The 17,264-nt window shown below is 53.4% G+C and overlaps 1 protein-coding gene across 1 annotated transcript in view; it reads left to right on the top strand.

The window, feature by feature from the left end:
- CDH22 (cadherin 22) overlaps window positions 1-17,264 on the top strand; it is an 87,024-nt gene that overhangs the window by 24,357 nt on the left and 45,403 nt on the right. The window contains exons 2-3 of the mRNA XM_087750101.1: window positions 3,114-4,079; window positions 9,108-9,402. Of these exons, the coding sequence (XP_087606227.1) occupies window positions 3,855-4,079; window positions 9,108-9,402 (520 nt within the window). The 5' untranslated portion in view covers window positions 3,114-3,854. The remainder of the gene's footprint in view (window positions 1-3,113; window positions 4,080-9,107; window positions 9,403-17,264) is intronic.

Here is a 17,264-nt window from a genome sequence, read left to right as displayed (position 1 = left end):
AGCTCACAACAGGCTGTATAGATGGGCTTTGCAGTCTGGGACCTGAGTGTCTTAGAGGTGCATCGAGGCAAATTGGGTTATGCCTCCATTGCTACCCATAGGAAGAGCATGCAAACAGCTCAGCTGAGTGTAGCTGAACTTTGGACATGTGAGACAGCCACCAGCAAACCACATTAGTTCAGATGCAGCAGTAAGATGAGAAGCCTGTTAAATGTAAAAAGCAGAATAATGGCTGAGACTCTAAACACAAGGTTGTGGTTCCCACAGCAACGGTAACCCAGCCCATGCATGCTCAGCGGGACTCTCCTCTCCGTGGCAGTAGCTGCTCTGTGGAGTGCTCAGATGCAACAGGGCTGAGCAAGTTGCCTTGGGAACTGAGGGCCAGCTTGTCCTCCAGCCGGGGAGCAGCTCTGCTGGAGCTGTGCTCACCCACTGCAGCATCTTTTGCCCTCGCTTCCTCTTCCCTGCCTTGCTTTAGTGTGTGCATTTCAGTTGTTGCTTTGACTGGTTTATTGATACTGTTTAGCATTTAGCTACTTCCATTTATATGCTGTAACTCTAACAAGACTGAAAGAAAAGGCACAGTGCCTGTTTCTGAATGAGTATCAGCGCCATCCTTGCGTGCATACGGGGCTCGCTCCAGTATGTGGCTTGAGTTGTCAGGTCATGGAGGAAATTGGCAGCTTGCAGCTGCCACTCAGGTGTGAAATGGTGTGATGAGGGGAATGAGGATGGCTCCTACTGCCCCCATGGAGCCAGTGTTGATGCTGTCTGCCAGCAGTGTGCCCCGAGCACTGCGTGCTGGAGACAGCCAGGGCAACGTGCTGCCTTCCTGCCAGCTCGGGGCCCTTGGATGCTGATGTTACTCATAGTGCCTAGATTTGCACCATTGGACTGGCTTTCTTCTAGCCTCCCCATGTGTTCAGGAGGTCTTCAGTTGTTGCAGAACTGCTCTCTGTCCTTGAACATGTGCAAATGTCCATTAACAAATGGACTATTTGTTAAGTTCTCTTTCTGGCAGTTGCATTTACCAGGTACAACCCATTTGTACTTGGACTTTGGACACATCTGGAGGCATTGCCTGCAAAAGTGCTGCAGAGTGGCAAGGGCAGAGATGCTGGATAGGGTGTTCTTCCTGCACTTACTGTTTGCTCTGGGTGCTGGCCTGGAGCTCTTGCTCTGGCACAGTTTGTGCTATTCAGTTTATTGACATCTCTCACTGTCTGGGGAACTTACTCCAAAATAGCCACAAATTTCCCAGATGTGAGAAATTGGAGAGATGCTGTTTGTGGCAGTGGTGCACTATATTTTGTTATATGTACCTTCTAGATATCCATGTAAGTGTGATAAAACAGGTTTGTAAGTGTCCTGTTATTGTCATTGTGAATGTCTTGCTCTGAAGTCTGCTGTGGGTGGGGCAGCCTCAGCTCCATTGCTCCAGAGTGGGGACCTTTATATCTGTGTTTGATCAATGAAGGCTGCAGTTACTTTACCCTGTGAGACTTCTCACAGTGGGAAGGAACAACTCTGTCACCCATCTACAGGTCATCTCACTCCCCTAGGTATAGTCTCCGATGTTAAATATTTTGATGTTTGATGATAGGGGTTCTCACCAGATTGAAAAGAGTAGCTGGCCCTTCAGGAGCAGTGGCAGGAATGGCTTCTGCGTGGAGACCCTGTGCTCCTTGGAGCATGAAGCGCACAGGGCTTGCACATGTGACAGCTGACATGTGCATATGTGTATGGAATATAGCATGTGTACATGGAGGGGAAAACCCATGTGTACACCCAAATGATGCACAAATATGAGTGAGGACAAAAGAGAGTGCCAGTGTGTATGAGTACTCTTAGTTGTGCATGGGATGGAATATGAGTGCGAGCCCTTGTGTATGAATAAATTTGTGCACATTGCATGACACACTACTTGTGAACCATGAATAGGCAGTGCAGAATGATGCCTGGCACTAATGCTTCATGTATCTCAGTAAGTGTTTGTCCAGGCAGGAAAATGCAGAAATGATAGTGCAGCTCACTGGATGCTTTGGGAAACTGCCCTGTTGGTGTGGTCACACTAGGGGAATGGCAAGGGCAAGGAAGAGTTAAGGAAATATTTGCTAGCTGCCCCTGCTCTGAACTGCTAGGTCTGTTTAGAATCATGCAGGGGACTGTGTGGACTATGGTCCAGTCCCCCTTCTATGGGGAGTAGATGGCCAGCTAGTCCAGGATGGTCCTCCTTTCCATTCATCCTCTTTCCCCCTCCTGTTTAGAGTAACAGATGACAGGAGATTAATTCTGCAAACCGGTGAAGATGTGCATGTTTCATGAGCAGTTCTTGCTGTGGCTGATGTTGCAGAGCCCTGGTGGAAGCTCAGGGTGCTGGTGCAGGGAGAGATGGATGCTGCATACCCATCCCCATCTCCTGATCAGGCCTCTTCTCCCCAGGTGCTCACTGAATGCAATCTACCCTTGGCCACAGGTCCCATGTCTTTATCCTTAGTGCCTTGTGGGTGGCTTGAAGCTTACTCTAGAGCCCTTTCTTAAACTGTTAGCTTTAAAGTCAGCCAGATGGCCAGTCCTTGAACAGATGCTTTTCTCCTAGCCCATGGCTGCAGAAGTGAGATGCCAGGAAGATTAGCAGCAGTGGCTGGACAGCCAGCACCTCCCACTTTCAGGTGCTGGCATCCCCCAGCATGAGCGTTGGCTGTGCATGCAGGACTGGTGTGGTCTGGCCCTGTGCAGAGGCAGTAGCAGCTGTGCAGTGCCGGGGGTGCTGCCTACATGTCTTCCACCAGTGTGGGCAGTGATGACCCCCTGCCTGCAGCAGACCTCAGTCCCTTCGGTGACCAGGACAGAATGGTGAGGAGGTGCCCTCGACAGTGGGCTCCTTGGTCTCCAAGTCCCTGCTGGAGCAAATGCTCATAGTGATGAGAGCTCTGCAGCTTGCTGCCTTCCCTTCCAGGGTCCCTGCTCTAGCAGGACCTGTGGGTCTGGGCTCTGCTGTGGGGCACCTGGGGCAGGGCAGGGTGGGAGATACTGACCAAGGCTGCAGGGGCAGCACGGGAGGGCATGGAGGCTAGCTCTCACACCAGCACTGACACCTTGGCCTTTTCCAGGCTCCTGAGGATGCTGCCAGCTGCCCTGCACCTCCCTGCGTGAGCCAGCAGAGGATGGAAGTGACCGGCATCAGCTGGGCAAAGGACCCTTTGCTAGATGCTGGGATGTCACCCCCCTGAAGATGGGAGTTACAAATGGGCTTGTGAACTGCATGTCCAGCACAGGCACCTGTGTTGCCAGACCCCTTGTACAGTAGTCTGGGGCCACCACAGGACAGGCTGACGTTGGCCACAGCAGCTCGTCCTGTTAACTCCTCTGTGAAACCATACATGGAAAAGCTTCCCTTCGCTTCCCGTGGATGACAGTCACAGGTGCCCGTGTGCCGCACACCACTGCGGAGCTCCCTGCCCGCTGGCGGGGTGGGCAGTAGGCTGTGTGTGACCCCGCTTCCGAGCAAGACCAGCAGCAGCCGAGCACAGAGCTGTGCAGCTTGCTCCCTGGGGGCAAATGACAGCTGCCAGACGCTTCTCTGGAGACCCAGGAGCAGCCTGCGAGGCACCAGCACTGACTGCTCCCATGCTAGCAGCGGGCAGTCCGGGACACCTGTTGTTACAGATGTGACTCCAGCCTGCTTGGACAGGAGCACTCCGGCTGCAGGACACAGCATGCAGCAGGGATGGGGATGCTCTGCATTGACCAGTGAGCCCCACATTGCTAGTGTGGACTTTCCTCCTCCTCTTCCCTAAAGAATGCTAGTTGCCTGTCCAAAAGCTACTGCTCATGCAGCCTCCTAGAGTGCAATGGCGAAGGGTCTGCAGGACTTCTCATGGACCATGCTGCTGCTGTTCTGCGCCATCCAGGAGCTGGGGGCCTGGGCCATGCACACCGCAGTGGAGGGCCCTGGCCTGGGGCAGCCAGGGGACCCTGCGCTGCTGGCCGGCGGGCGAGTGAAGCGTGGCTGGGTCTGGAATCAATTCTTTGTGGTGGAGGAGTACACGGGCACGGAGCCACTGTATGTGGGGAAGGTAAGGTAACTCTATGTCTCCATGGGGCTGACCAAGCCAGTGGCAGAGCAAGGCATGCTGGCAGCATGGCTGAGCCTGGCAGGGGAGAAAGGGCCTGCATGATGGTTGCTTATGGGGGTCTGGTTAGAGAAGTACTCTGTGGACTGGGATGGCAAGAGCCTGGTCGGTCCCTGCTGGGGGTGGTGAGGTTAATGTGTTCCCAGAGACTCTAGGGCAGGAGCACACCAAAATTCACATCTATGTTCTTCCAGTTGTGTGCTGGGTTCCCGTGGTGTTTGGGGTGGGTGCAAGAAGGGGTGCAGCTCTGGGTGTTGTGGGGACAGTGGGGAAGGCTCAGCCCCATCTCTGTGGGAGAACCTGCTGGGCTGGAGCAGATGTGCAGGCTGGGCTGGGCCGGCAGGGTGGGCATCTGGTCATGCTGGTCCCTGCCGTGTCTTGGGAGCCAAAGTGCTGCTGTAGCAACAAGGGCCTTCCTGCCCCAGCAGTTGCTGCTATTGGTGCAGCCCCAGCTTCCTGAAGATGGTCCATCCCTGGTCCTGTAGCCCTTTCAGCATGGGGATAATGTGCTGGATTTTGTTTTGTGGCCCCTCCCTGTGGCTCCCTCCTGGTCCTGGAAGGACTGTGCTCTGTTGGGACCTGCAGGCTACAGTGGCTGTTTCCTAACTAATTATCTCTGCAGGCTGGGGGTGGCAGAGGAGATGTCCCACTCTAGTTGTGGTGTGGAAATCCTGCTCTTGTTTGTGGCCAGAGTGAGATTGTTGCAGGATTTATGTTATCTCAGGCTGGCCTGCACAGCGTGGTGTGGAAGGTGCTTGGTGTGGGTGTGCGGGGCTTGGAGGGACCCTGAGGGCTAGCACTGGTGATAGAGCTTTCCTGGGGCTTGCCAGGAGCTATGCCCATCAGGCCTGTACCACGGGCGCTCCTGGGTGCCGGCAGGGAGCTGCACTGTGTTACTGTGCTGCTCCCAGGGCCAGACCCTCGCTGGGCTTTGCACAGGCAGTGGCACCAATGAACTTCCAGGGAGAGGCACTAGGAGGTTTTGGGCTTGTAACCAGTGTGCTCTGCTGTGAGAAGGTGTGATAGCGGTCACTGGAGCACGCTGGTCTCCCCGTGCTGGAAAAGCCCTGATCTCCCTCTGGCAGTCTCCCTTCTCTGTAAGGGGGTGGCTATTCATGCTGTCCTGGCTCTTGCCATTGTTTGTGCACCCTATGGAGAGGAGTGCCAGCAAACCTGGCGCTGCTGGTAGATAACAGTGCCTTGCTGGGCAGGTCCTTAGGAACTTGCTGCTTCCCTGGTGTGTGACCTCCTGGGGTGTGGGGAGGCTGGATATGGACCTCTGCTCCCTCCACTCCTGGTGTCCTGAGGCTAAAGGAGCATTTTGCCTTGGGGTTGCCTGGCTTTGTCCATTTCTGGGAGCTGTGGAGAAGCTGCCCTGTCTCCCATGTGTTGGGAGGATGTGTTATTTGTATATTGATGAAGGCAGTGCTAGCTGTTGGGACCAGAGGAGCGCGCTGCAAGCCAGCTAGAGCTGCCCCTGTGGGGGCATGAGCTCTCCCCAAAGGAAAATGCCCAAGAGCTTATGCAGCAGGGCTGTCTGATCATGAGTCTGGAGGAGGCTTGAAAACAGGCTTCTTGGCTAGGGGCCAACTGGGATTTCAGTGGTGATTTGTGTCCATTTCAGCAGACACTCGAAAGCCACACTCCTCTGCCACGATGCTCAATGCAGTTACAGCTAATTCACAACTCCCCTGGGAAGTGACTCAAAGCATCAGGCCCTGTCAAACTCCAGAGGTAGCCTAGCAACTGCCTCATCTCCAAAATGAACCCAGGAGCCTACAACTAACCCATTTTACAGCCTCTTTCCACATCATTCACTGCATCACCCATCCCGCTCAGAGTAAACAGCCAGACTGCACTGAAAACCATTCCCTGTGAACATTGCTCCTGAGGGCTGAAAGCAACCCGGGGCCGGGCTTTTCCCTGGGGCTGAGGGAAGCTGGGGTGCCCACCTGGGGCAACCAGGGCTGGGGTGAACCCTGGCTTCCCAGGGCAGTGTGCCAGCCCTCCTGGCACAGCCTGTGGGTCCGGGAGCCTTCCTGCACGGGGGACCCGTGGCTCCCTGAGGTGTAGCTGGGGATTGCCCTCCGTGGATGCCTCTTGCACACCTGCATGTGCTTTTCGAAGGGCCGATACCATTTCCATAAAATCTGGGTTCTCTAGCTAATCCTTCTTCTGAACTGTAATTTCCCCTGAGGCTGCTGTCTGTTTGATGTGGATTTCTTTGGGTGTTTTAAATAGAATTATGGGGTCAGCACTAGTTACAAACTTCTGCATGTGGACAGATCTATTTTAGATAGAGGAGAGGATTAAAAGGAAAAAAGCAGATTTAATTAAGTTGCTAATATTTAAAGAAAATTGATGAACTCGGGCTTTATGAGTTGGAGCAAACAGTGTGCCTTTATTATGGGCTAGTTTTTATTTGATTTTCTTTCTTTTCCAGCCCCAGAGTCATTTTTTTATTTGTGTATCTGTGCTTTCTGTTTAATTGCTTTTAATAAGGAATGTGCACCTCTCTTCACATTTAATTTTGATTTAATTATTTGTAAGTAATTAATGGCTTCGTAAAATTCCTGGTTGTATTCTTTTAGGACAAGGAAACTATTTTTTCTGTTTGACAGACTGAACAGGTCAGCCTTTTGTCCACCTTCTGGACAGCCCTGGCTGCTGTGGACATTCTTGTCCTTGGCCGGAGGAGCTAAGCCACAGGCAGGGGATTCCCTCTGCTCCTGGGGTGCAGTGCTGCAGGCAGCCCCTGGGCCAGAGGGAGCTTGGGGGAAGGTGCAGTGGGGTGCAGTGCAGTGCATCTTCCCCAGGGTCTGTTTTTCATTCTGAACACAGGGCCGGCATGGGGCTGCGCCATGCCAGGGCTGCCCAACTTCGCTCACCTGCCGTGCCTGGTGGCAGCAGGGGTCCCCAAGCCTGCATGGGAGCATGGTGTTCCCTGAGCCTGCCCGCTCTAATGGGGAGGCTGGGCAGGAGAGAGCATCCCTGGGATGTGGTCTGGGCCTGTGGCATCTCCCCTCAGATGTCTGTAGTCTGCTATCCAGCCCTCCCCCATTAGTTGTTGTTTAGTCAAGCAGCACAGATTTAGCTCTTTTAATCTTCCCTTGTAAATCAATCTCTACAGCCCCTTGAGCCCAGGCTCCATTTTTCTTCCTAGCGTTCCAGTTTGCAGGGATGCTGGTGTCTGCTCCGAGCAGTCAGCAATGAGCAAATATGTAAAGAGGATGTGCTGAGAGCTCAGTGTGCTTCTGGGAAGAGGTGCTGGATGGTTTATCTCTGGCCTAATTATTAATCATGAGCCTGGTGTTCAGCAGAAAAGTGCAGGTTTCTGTTACCTGCGCTGTACAGACCAGGTGCACCTTTTTCTTTCTGAAAAGCTTGATCTCTAGCAGAGTAGTAGCAAACATTAGGGAGAGGATTTTACAGTGGAGCAGGCAGCAAGCTCTCCAGCAGCCAGCAGGGAGGGCTGGGGTGGGATCTCCAGGGCAGGATGCTCCTGCAGACCAGGGCAGACCATCCCTGTAGGCACTTTCCGAGAGGTGCTGCCCCAGCAGGTCTGCGGCCAAGCTGCCGCAGTGGTCCCAGAGCACTGCTGGGCTCACAGCCCCGTTTGCTAGCTGAGTGAAGGTCTCCTTCCCAGGCAAGCCTTGGGAAATGTTTCAACATGGGCAGTAATATGTGAATGTTGTGTAAAATGCATTAAATTGTCTAATGCGTGGGCCCCTCACTCATGAAATAAATATATAAACTGTATCTAACAAGACAAATATAATGAAGGCATCATAAAAAAAGAGGCAGCTCTGGTATAAATTCTCGCTGGTAGAGCTGTATGTCTGAAAGGTGGATTATAGAACTGCAGTTTGGAAGATTGAATGGCCCATAAACATTTTCATATTTCATTAGCCGATTAATGGACGGCGTTTTTCTTTTTTTGGGAGGGGGGGACACAAGACTCTGCTGATACTAAGCAGAAATTGTAGGAAGCAAATGAAAGCAGCTGATGAAACCTTTCCGGGGGCCTGTCCCATTATGGATTGTCCCAATTAATGCCCATGCTGCTCTCTGTCAAGATGCATTCTGCCTGTCCAGTTACTGTTAATAGATTTCTCATAAGTGGCTGGATTGTAAAAACCTCATAACTCAGTTTAATGCCACCAGTAAAATTATCTCTGGACGTCTGGCCTGAATTCCAGTCAGCTCCTGGTCTGTGGGGAGCTGCTGTTTACCCTTTCTTTTCCTAATTTCAAATGTTCTCTTAATTAGAAAATGAAGCGGGGATTGGCTACAAAAGCATCTTCCCCAGGGTCTGTTTTTCATTCTGAACACAGGCCTAATTTATCACATTCTCCTGCAGGCTTTGCTCAGGTGGGGGCTCTGGGTGTGATGTTGTGAGGGGCTGACTGCCCTGCTACCTTGCCACGTAAACCCAATACAGATGTGCAGCAAGCACGTGAGCTCTCAGGCAAGGAGACTTGTCAGCACTGACTGCCCAGAAAAACGGAGGGTGGCTGTGGCTGGGGCAGATGAGGATGGGCTTTGGGCAGCTGGCTGGGTAGATGGGGACAGATGCTGGTGGTGAGCTGCCTTTACGCCCTGGTCTGCTGTGCAGTTTGAGAGAGGTGATCCTACACTGACAGGGTCCTGGGTCCTTGCCTACAGCCTCTTTTTCTGGAGTGCTGTTAAATTGTCCTTCCCTTTTCCAGCATCTCCTAACCTCACAGCGGTGCGTTTTGTCCCTTGGTTTGTAGTGTGGGTGGGTACTGGCAGGGTTTGTGATCTGCCGAGTGTATTGGTGGCATAGGCAGGACTGAAGTTCTGGTTTATAGGGCCTTCCTCCATGCACAGGCATCATTTGGCAGGGACCATGGGCACCTTGCACTGGGGCTCCACACCCATGTGCTCTCGGCTGTGGGGGCACAAGCATGGCCCCAGCCTGCTCCCACCCTCTCCCTCTTTCCCTGGCAGATCCACTCGGACTCGGATGAGGGGGACGGCTCCATCAAGTACACTATCTCCGGGGAGGGCGCAGGGACTATCTTCCTCATCGATGAGATCACAGGTGACATCCATGCCACCGAGCGCCTGGACCGGGAGCAGAAAACCTTCTACACACTGCGGGCTCAGGCCCGCGACCGGCAGACGGACCAGCTGCTGGAGCCTGAGTCAGAGTTCATCATCAAGGTGCAGGACATCAACGACAGTGAGCCACGCTTCCTGGAGGGGCCCTACATCGGCAGTGTGGCTGAGCTGTCCCCCATCGGTAGGTCTCCTGGGTGGGAGGAGGTGGGTTGGGAAACCTGCATGCCTCTCCTGTCAAACCTTGAGCCTGCTGTACCCTGCAAAACCACCTGCAAATCCTAAGGATTCCAGCTGAGACCAGAGCTAGGGCGCCAAAAGGGAAAAATAAATAAGGTGGCTTAAGGGAAACAAGTGAATAAATCCTCTGAGCTGGTTGCCAGCCTGTAGCTGAGCGCTCAGTCTCAGCCCTAAGCTGTGCCCTGAAGACAGGTCGTGATGGTGCCAGCTGCCCACTGTGCATTTACCCTCGTTTTGCACAGCCCCTTCGCTCCCAAACGCTGCGGGGGGGCAGGGGGCATGGACTGAGCCCTTGCCTGCTGAGGGGCTCACGGCTGCCTGGGGTTCAGATTAGCCTGAGTGGGGTTTCTCCCTCTCCGCCTGCCTGTGCCCCAGCCCCTCCTCAGGCCATCCTCTGTGTGCTGCTTTGCTGCCCTCCAGAGCCCCGCGGCTGCCCAGCCCAGCCTCTTGTGCATCTGCATGCAGCACTGCCGAGCCCCTCTCACCTGACTTTTGGCCTTCCTCCAAGAGGCCAGGCATTGTTGGCTGAGATTGGGGAATCCCTGTCCCCTGTGACAGAAGTGTGGCTTCCCCGTGTTACTGTTAGCCTGCCCATCCCCTTGCTACCAGGCATCTTTTAAGTTCATTGGTGATCAGCCTCGCTGAAGTGCTGTGGGCCAGCCTGGGATGTGTGCCACAAGACTGCATGAGTCCATCCCCTCAGGGATGGCGGAGGGGGGCAGTGAGCTTTGCGCTCACCTGAGCATTGGGAGGGGTACAGGAAGGTGATGCACGAGCTGCAGTATTGCTGCTTGCTCCCTGTGCTGGCCTGATGGTGGGTTCCCATGCTGCTGAGCGCAGCTCAAGTCCAGGGAGAGTGGCTGGCTTGCTGCACTGGCCAGAACATCACCCGTCCACATCAGGCTATCAGTTATCCCCCATTGACTAGCCCGAGTGTGTAGCAGACTGCGAGTGCCAGCATGCCCTGCAGGCAGGGAACTACAAAGCACTGTTCTCCAAAGGCTGCATCAAGGTAGAACACAGCCTGCAAAAGACTGACTGACATCAAAGATAAGGCAGGTCCCCAACACTGTCAGCAAGGGGGAGAGTGGCAGTGCCAGTGACAGAACTCTGGGAGGGAGAGCCCCTGGGGGGGCCAGGGCTGGGGGAGCAGGGCTGAGCTGCATGAGGGGCTCAACAGGTCAGACAAACTGCCAGATCCTGCTGTGCTTGTACAGGAAGGTCTGGCTGAAGAGGCATCCTGGAAGCAGAGTGCAGGAGATGGTGCTCAGGTCTGTGCTGCCTCAGGACAGAGCTCTGGCTCTCCGTGATTAATGTGCAGCATATTGTGAGACTGGTGCATGGCCTCCAGCAGGTACAGATGTGCAGGAATTGCCCACACCAGAGGAGCTGCTGCTGCCTGGATTTCTGTTGACGAGTGGAGAACAAGCTCTCCTGAGGCATCCCAAGCTCTCCTTCCTTTTCCGTTTACCTGCACAAATACTTTCCTGAGTCAGAGTGTGATCCCTTGAACTACAGCCATGTGCTCCTGGAGAAATTAAAGACAGCACGTGAGCAGCAAAGCAGGAGGCATCCTGTTCCCAAAGGGAAGAAAGAAATTAATCTATTTTGCCTGAACAACATTTAAAAACGAAGGAATTCTTGAGACTGAGTATTAGACAAGGATACCAGTTCTTTGAAAAATCACTAACAATTATGGAGCTGCCTGATCAGACTGATGTGAACAAGACGTATCAAAGGAGACAGTTTCTGTGCGAATTTGGAGATCAGAGGGAGAAAGAAACACGGTTTCACAACATGAAAGGAGGCGATTCCTGCAAATTAAAATACGCAGAAGTTAGAAGTAAAGAGAAGTGCTGTGAATGGTGTGGGCTGTGCTTCCAAGCTGCATGCTCAGAGAGGGGAGCTGGAGCCAAGAGCCTGTTCTGCTTAGCAGGCTGATCTCTGCCTGCAACAACCTTGGAGCTTTTTGTAGCCTGGCCATCCCAGGGAACATAAGGGTTCCTCTGTAGCAGCCTAGCCCTGGAGGTGGCCCAACTAATAGGGCAGGGAGAGCTTCACACAGCATCTTCAAGTGGCGCTGCCGCATGGTCCCCTGCAGCATGAATGCAGAGCTGGAGGGTACCCACATGCTGCTGCTGCAAGTCTCCAGCTCCCTCCTGGTTCTCCCTCACCTTACAAGTGCTTTGCCCAGGAACAGGTAGCACAAAGGACAGGATGGACACATCCTGTGAAAGCATAAACAAGCAAGCCTGAGAAGTAGCTTTCTCCTCAACCCTCTGGGGTTCAGCAGTTGCCCTGCTCCTCCACTGTGGCCCTGGTGTGAACACAGAGGGAGATGGGGCGGGCTGGTCATGGATCTAGTGTGTGAAGTTCAGCTCCAGCTGCTGTAGGAAGGGCTGAGGATGCGGGATGTGGGATGCTGCCTGGGTCAGGGAGATAAGGTTCAGGACTTTCTTCTGGGAAATACTCTGCCAGGCCCTGTTTGTGTGGGAGCACTCCTTTTGTGGCATCAAGGCCTGGTGCAGCTGTGATCATGGCTTTTTTTGTGGTTGGCATTGGTAGTGATGTTTGCTGTCCCTGAGCTGGACAGATAATCTCCCCTAGACCTGAGGGGTATTTTCATAGGAGTGAATGGGGAGCATGCCTTGCTGCCTTCCTGAATGTGAATGGAGGTGTGCTCTGTACTGGCTAAGCAGAGGTAGGAAGGCTGGACAGCTTGGGGAGAGCTTGGATTGGCTATTAATACATCAAGACCCAGGTCAAAGCCTGGCGACCTGCTGGTGAACATGCCTGGTCTCAGCTCCGTTCCCTGTCCCTGTTCATTCCCTGTCTCTGCTGCTCTGACAGCCTTTGCTCTGTGGCCCAGCCTGAAAAGTGAAGGGTGACCCCCTTCTTCCTCCTCTCATGTTCCTGCCTTCCCAGATCTTGCTGGGGTTTGTGCCTGGGGATGCCCAAGCGGGTGGTTTTTCTTCTCACTCCTGGCAGGTATCAGCTGCAGCTCCCCATTCCCTGCTGAAAGCACAATCCCAGCTCCCAGAGGCGGTTACCTTCCTGGGGCGTAAAGAGGTATAAAACAAATATGGTCAGATCTGCTTTGTGACAGTGGGAGCAGATCAAAGGACATTATTTGCATAATGAAGGAGTACTAACTGGGAGGGAAAGTAATTTGATTTCCTAGTGTCTAAGAGGGAATAACAAGGGAGTACTGCACAAACTCTCACAGAGTAGCTGGCAGTGCTTTGCAACACACCTGCCCCTTGCTCTGTACTGGGGCCAGGGCAGCACGTTTTGGTAGTGACAGCTTATGTGCTGCTTGAGACTGTAAGTCTAAGTCAGGGTGGACTAAAGGCCTCTTTGTTCCAGGATCTTGTCTTGACAGTGGCCAAAGTGGATGCTTACGGAGGAGGAGGCACAGCACACATAGCATGTGTGATGATCCTCTTAATACTCTCCCAGCCAGCAATCCATTTCAGCTTGGGGATTTCTTCAGCTGTGGGTGGTTTCTGTGGTTTTAGTCAGCTTCAGTGTCTGTCTTCCATGACAGGCGCAGAGGTGGTGCATGGAGCTAACCCCCAGCCCATGGAGCCAGGTTGAGCATGTGCTATGCCCCTGCAGAAGTCTGTGTTTTCTGCACAGAGAGCACAGGCCTGAGGCTGGCACTGAGCTCCTGCACTTTGAGGAAACACATCCAAAATGGAAGTTGACCCAACCTGGGCTCCCTTGGCATGGCAGGACCAGCTGTAAGAGCAGGCTTCAAATGACTTATCTCTGGAAACCTCATCTGGTCTGGGGCTGCTGAGGCATCAGGAGAAATAGCGCAGCTGCTGAGGACTGTTTTGCAGACAGCAGGGCACAGAGTCATTGAATGTAACTGTCAGAGTGCAGAGGAGGCAGGTTTGACCTGGTGCTGTGTGAGGCTGGCAGGGATGGCAGCTGGAGCTGCAGCAGGGCAGAGGGCTCTCCCTGCTCAGCCCCCCAGAAGGAGCAGGCCCTTGTCCTGCCCCCAGGCTGGCAGCAGCTGCTGGAGGCAATGCACTGGGTCCACCTGGGCAGAGGAAGGCAGGGGCTGGTGGTGCTGCCTGGGAGCATTTTCGCTAACTCCCCCTGTGCCCGCTGCCAGGTTAGGACAGCCAGCTGCCATGCATGCACGCAGACTAGCCAAGGAGCAGTCTGTCTGCAGGATGGGTCCTGAGCTGCAGACCCTGTTGCAGAACCACTGCTGTCCTGTCACCTCAAGAAGAAACTGTAGGCTAAGAGCTTGCAGGCTGCTCTGTGCTGGCACCTGAGGCTCAGCCTCTGTGTGGGTACCCCAGTGCAGATCTCTCCAAAATGCCTGAGTTGAGCAGAGACTAGGAAGGAGACTAGGAAGAGACCTGGAGCTGCAGAAGAAGGTAGGATGGGACCCAGCCAACTGCCTGGGAACTGCAGGAGCTTCACCTTGTAACAGGAGATGCTAAAATTAGCTCAGGTTCCCTTCCTGAGCTCCCTGGGGTCTGCTTAACAGCTGTCTCCCGCACACAGGCATGAGCCCAAATCCAGCACACGCTGCCTCCTGCAAGACAACTCCGTTGCACAGAGTGGGTGTTGCAGTGCAGAGCTCGCTTCTGGGCTGCTTGGGGAGCATGCGGAGCCCGGAGTGAGGGACGTCCTAGGAAATGTGCATCCTGTCATCAGAACATCACTCCTCCCTTGGTGCATTTTGCTGTCCTTATTTCTCTGTGTAGCACCAAGTCCAGATTAGAGATGATTTGGCTGTACAGACAGAAACTTGGGGTCAAGCCCTGACTCTAGCACAAAGCTGGCTGAATGCAGAAGTGATTATTGTGAGATAAATTGTTTAATCTCCATGCTGGAAGCAGAGAAAAATACTTTGTTTAACATGCAGCCAGAATGCTTGCAGGCAGTCTGATCTTTTTTTTTTTTTTTTTCCTTGATAGAAAGTGCTCAAAACACTTGTGTGCATCTGGAAGCTGCTGGGGCAGCAAGTAGCTGGGAGCTGGGGCTTGCCCTGCCTGTTGGTCCTCCATGAGAACACCCCTTCCCCTTCAGCATAGTGCTCTTGGTCATGGTGCAAGCTCTGAGCCCTCTGCCCTGCACATCTGAGCACCTGCTACACCTACTCTGCATCCAGTCTGCATGTGCTAAGTCCCTCAGGGAACCTGTGCCCCCTTAATTTAATGCTTTGGTTTACTCCCCGGGGCACCGTGTTCACCTGCTTGGTGCCACAGGCTGGGGTGCCTTGTGCAATCGGTTTCTCTGGCCAGGCACCCCAAAGGATGTTTCCACAGTTGTATGTTTGAGCAATTCCACCACAGCCAGATTAGCTCCCTTGGGCTTGTCCTGCGGGGCATGAGGGCTCTGCAGTGAATCTCCTCTGGGTCGGATTTGGCTTTCTACCAAGTCAGAATGTTCCTGAGATTGCAAGAAACTCAATTCTGCTCCAGTAATTTTTAAGCTCCTCTGGTTTATTTTCTTCCCTGATGTCCTGCCTGCTTGGTTCTGGGGTGCATCAGCTGCTGCATGTGTTGGGCAAGACAAAAGCTGGAAGTTGCATTGTTTATAAAAAATCTCAGCTGCCCCCCACACCAACCAGGTCCCTGAGATGAGAGTGCTGCACTCTGGCATGAGTCCAGGGCATGTGGCTTTGCATGAGAAAGCAGTCCTCTCAGGGTCCTTTATATCCTGCAGGGCTGAAATGACCATGTGCTGTCCTGGAGCTAGCCGGATCTGCACAGAAGGTGCTCTAAGCATGGGTAGAGAGTTGTCCTTTGCGCTTAGTCCGAGCTGGAGGTGCAGGCTGCAGCCCCAGAGCTGGTCTGGAGAGCAGCTGGAGGCTCCTACCTGCACCAGGGAAGGGGTGAAGGCTGCCATGAGGAGGGGCAGTCAAATTTAGGAAGCGTTGGCTTTTCCTGCTACCTGTTTACCTCTCTGCAGCCTGGAGCCTGGCTGTACTTCTGTCCCTGGGGAAGTGACAGGTCCTGTTGGCTTGCTTGCGCATTCAGTGCAGGGCTTCTTTACTCTTGGATGTATTTGGAGTTTGCCTGTTGACATTTCTTCTAACTAAACATGTTTGGAATGAGTGGCAAGTGGTCTGGAGCCATTAGCCTTCTGTGTGCAGGCGGATGGCACCTCCCAGGATTGCTGAAACTGGCCTCAGCAGCTCTGGGTCCTGCGGGGAAGTGGGTGATGGATGCTAGGACAGGTCTGCATTAGTATTTCAAAGGTGCTCTGCAGAGCCCTGTCCATCCAAGCCCAGGCACTTGGAGCTGCTGTTTGCCAGGCCAGCCTTGAGGACAGCTCTGCATGGCAGCATGCTGTGGCAGGGGCAGCTGAGCGAGGCTGATATCTGCGCTTACACAGAGGGAAAGGGCCTTGCAAAAGGGTTCCCAGGGGCATCTCCAGGCGCCTTTCGGTGCTGGCAGCCCCTCTCTGCGCTGCTGATCCCAGCTCCCTGCTGGGTGCAGTAGAGATGGGATTAATCTCCCCAGCCTGCGGAGTCAAGGGCTGGCTGATGTCCATGGCAGGTCTCCAGGATGGCTGAGGTTGCAGAACTGGGACAGCCCAGGCAGGGCCCATGAAGCCAGAGGATGGCTGGCAGCCAGGGTCTGTGTCCCCTCCTGCACCCAGCCCCGCAGGCGAGCTGTGGGGGAGGATTGCTCTGGGAGTGAGGGTCTTTGCCCCCCATTTCCTGTGGCTCATTAATCTTTATGTAAAATTGTTGGTTTCCTCTGGTTCTGTGGGGTGAGCTGGCCAGGGGAGGAACTGAGGTCTTTACCTCGTCTTAAGTATCTAATTATCTCTCTGGATATGAGTTCAGGCTTCCTGGTTATGGGATGTGGGTTATACAGTACATGATGGATGTTTAGATTTTATTTATCCTATCTTTTATGGCTAAGGCACATGCCAGAAAACTAAATAAAAGTCGTACATGCTGTACTTGCTGTGGGCAGTGCTATACTTGGAGAGCAGGGACTAATATCAGAGCAGTGGTGGAAGCCAGTGTTCCTGGAAAGAGGAATGAGAGGATCAAGTTAAACTGGAATTCAAGACCTTTGTTCTTCAGATTGAAAGAGGATGATGGAAGGGTGGAAAAGGGATAAGTGGGGTTTAAGAGAGGATGCTGGAAAGTTGGCCTCCTAAATTCCTGATATCAGATAGATGACCTTGAGCAGGCTGTGTTGCATCTTCACAGACTAGAAGTCAAGGCACAAAATGGGGTTAATGTTCCCTACCTGCCTGTTGTTGCTCATCTGTTAATGAGATGCTCTGAGAGCAGGTGGGGAAGGGCAGAACCTTCATCACCTTCAGGGTTGCTGGCTTCAGCCTAAGGGCAGTATGCCATGATCCTGCTGCGTCTGAGCTGAAGGTACCTTGCTGCAATGCTCCTCATGGTGCTTGGTTTCCCCTTGAACTAGAGTGGAAAGTGCTGGTCCCAAACATGGGGCTCACACCTGGGACCCAGCAGCCCAGATCTGCCACCCCGCAGCCCTGTTGCTCCAGTGCTTGGGAGCACCTAGCAGCCGGAGGCAGCCCCATGGGCCAGGAGCCTTCTGTGCTGGCATTGGAAAACCGAGAGCAGCAACCTGCCTGGCTTGTCCAGGGCATGGCTTAAAACGGAGAAACAAAACCCACCTCTGGCACTGATGCAGTTTTGCAGTGTTCAGGTAAATACTGGAACACGAGGAGTATAGCTGTTCGTTTGACAGGGATGGATTAGTAGATGAATTATGGAATTGCGTGAATGCATCTGGGGAGAAAGAGCATGAGATGCAGAGCCTGATGCAAACTTTTAGTGTCTAGTCC

Source organism: Nipponia nippon, unplaced genomic scaffold (genome assembly GCF_047370975.1).
Source record: "Nipponia nippon isolate SJK-2023a ecotype South Korea unplaced genomic scaffold, ASM4737097v1 scaffold_13, whole genome shotgun sequence".
In the NCBI taxonomy this organism is placed as follows: Eukaryota; Metazoa; Chordata; class Aves; order Pelecaniformes; family Threskiornithidae; genus Nipponia; species Nipponia nippon.
This window is presented reverse-complemented; position numbering and strand designations above follow the sequence as displayed.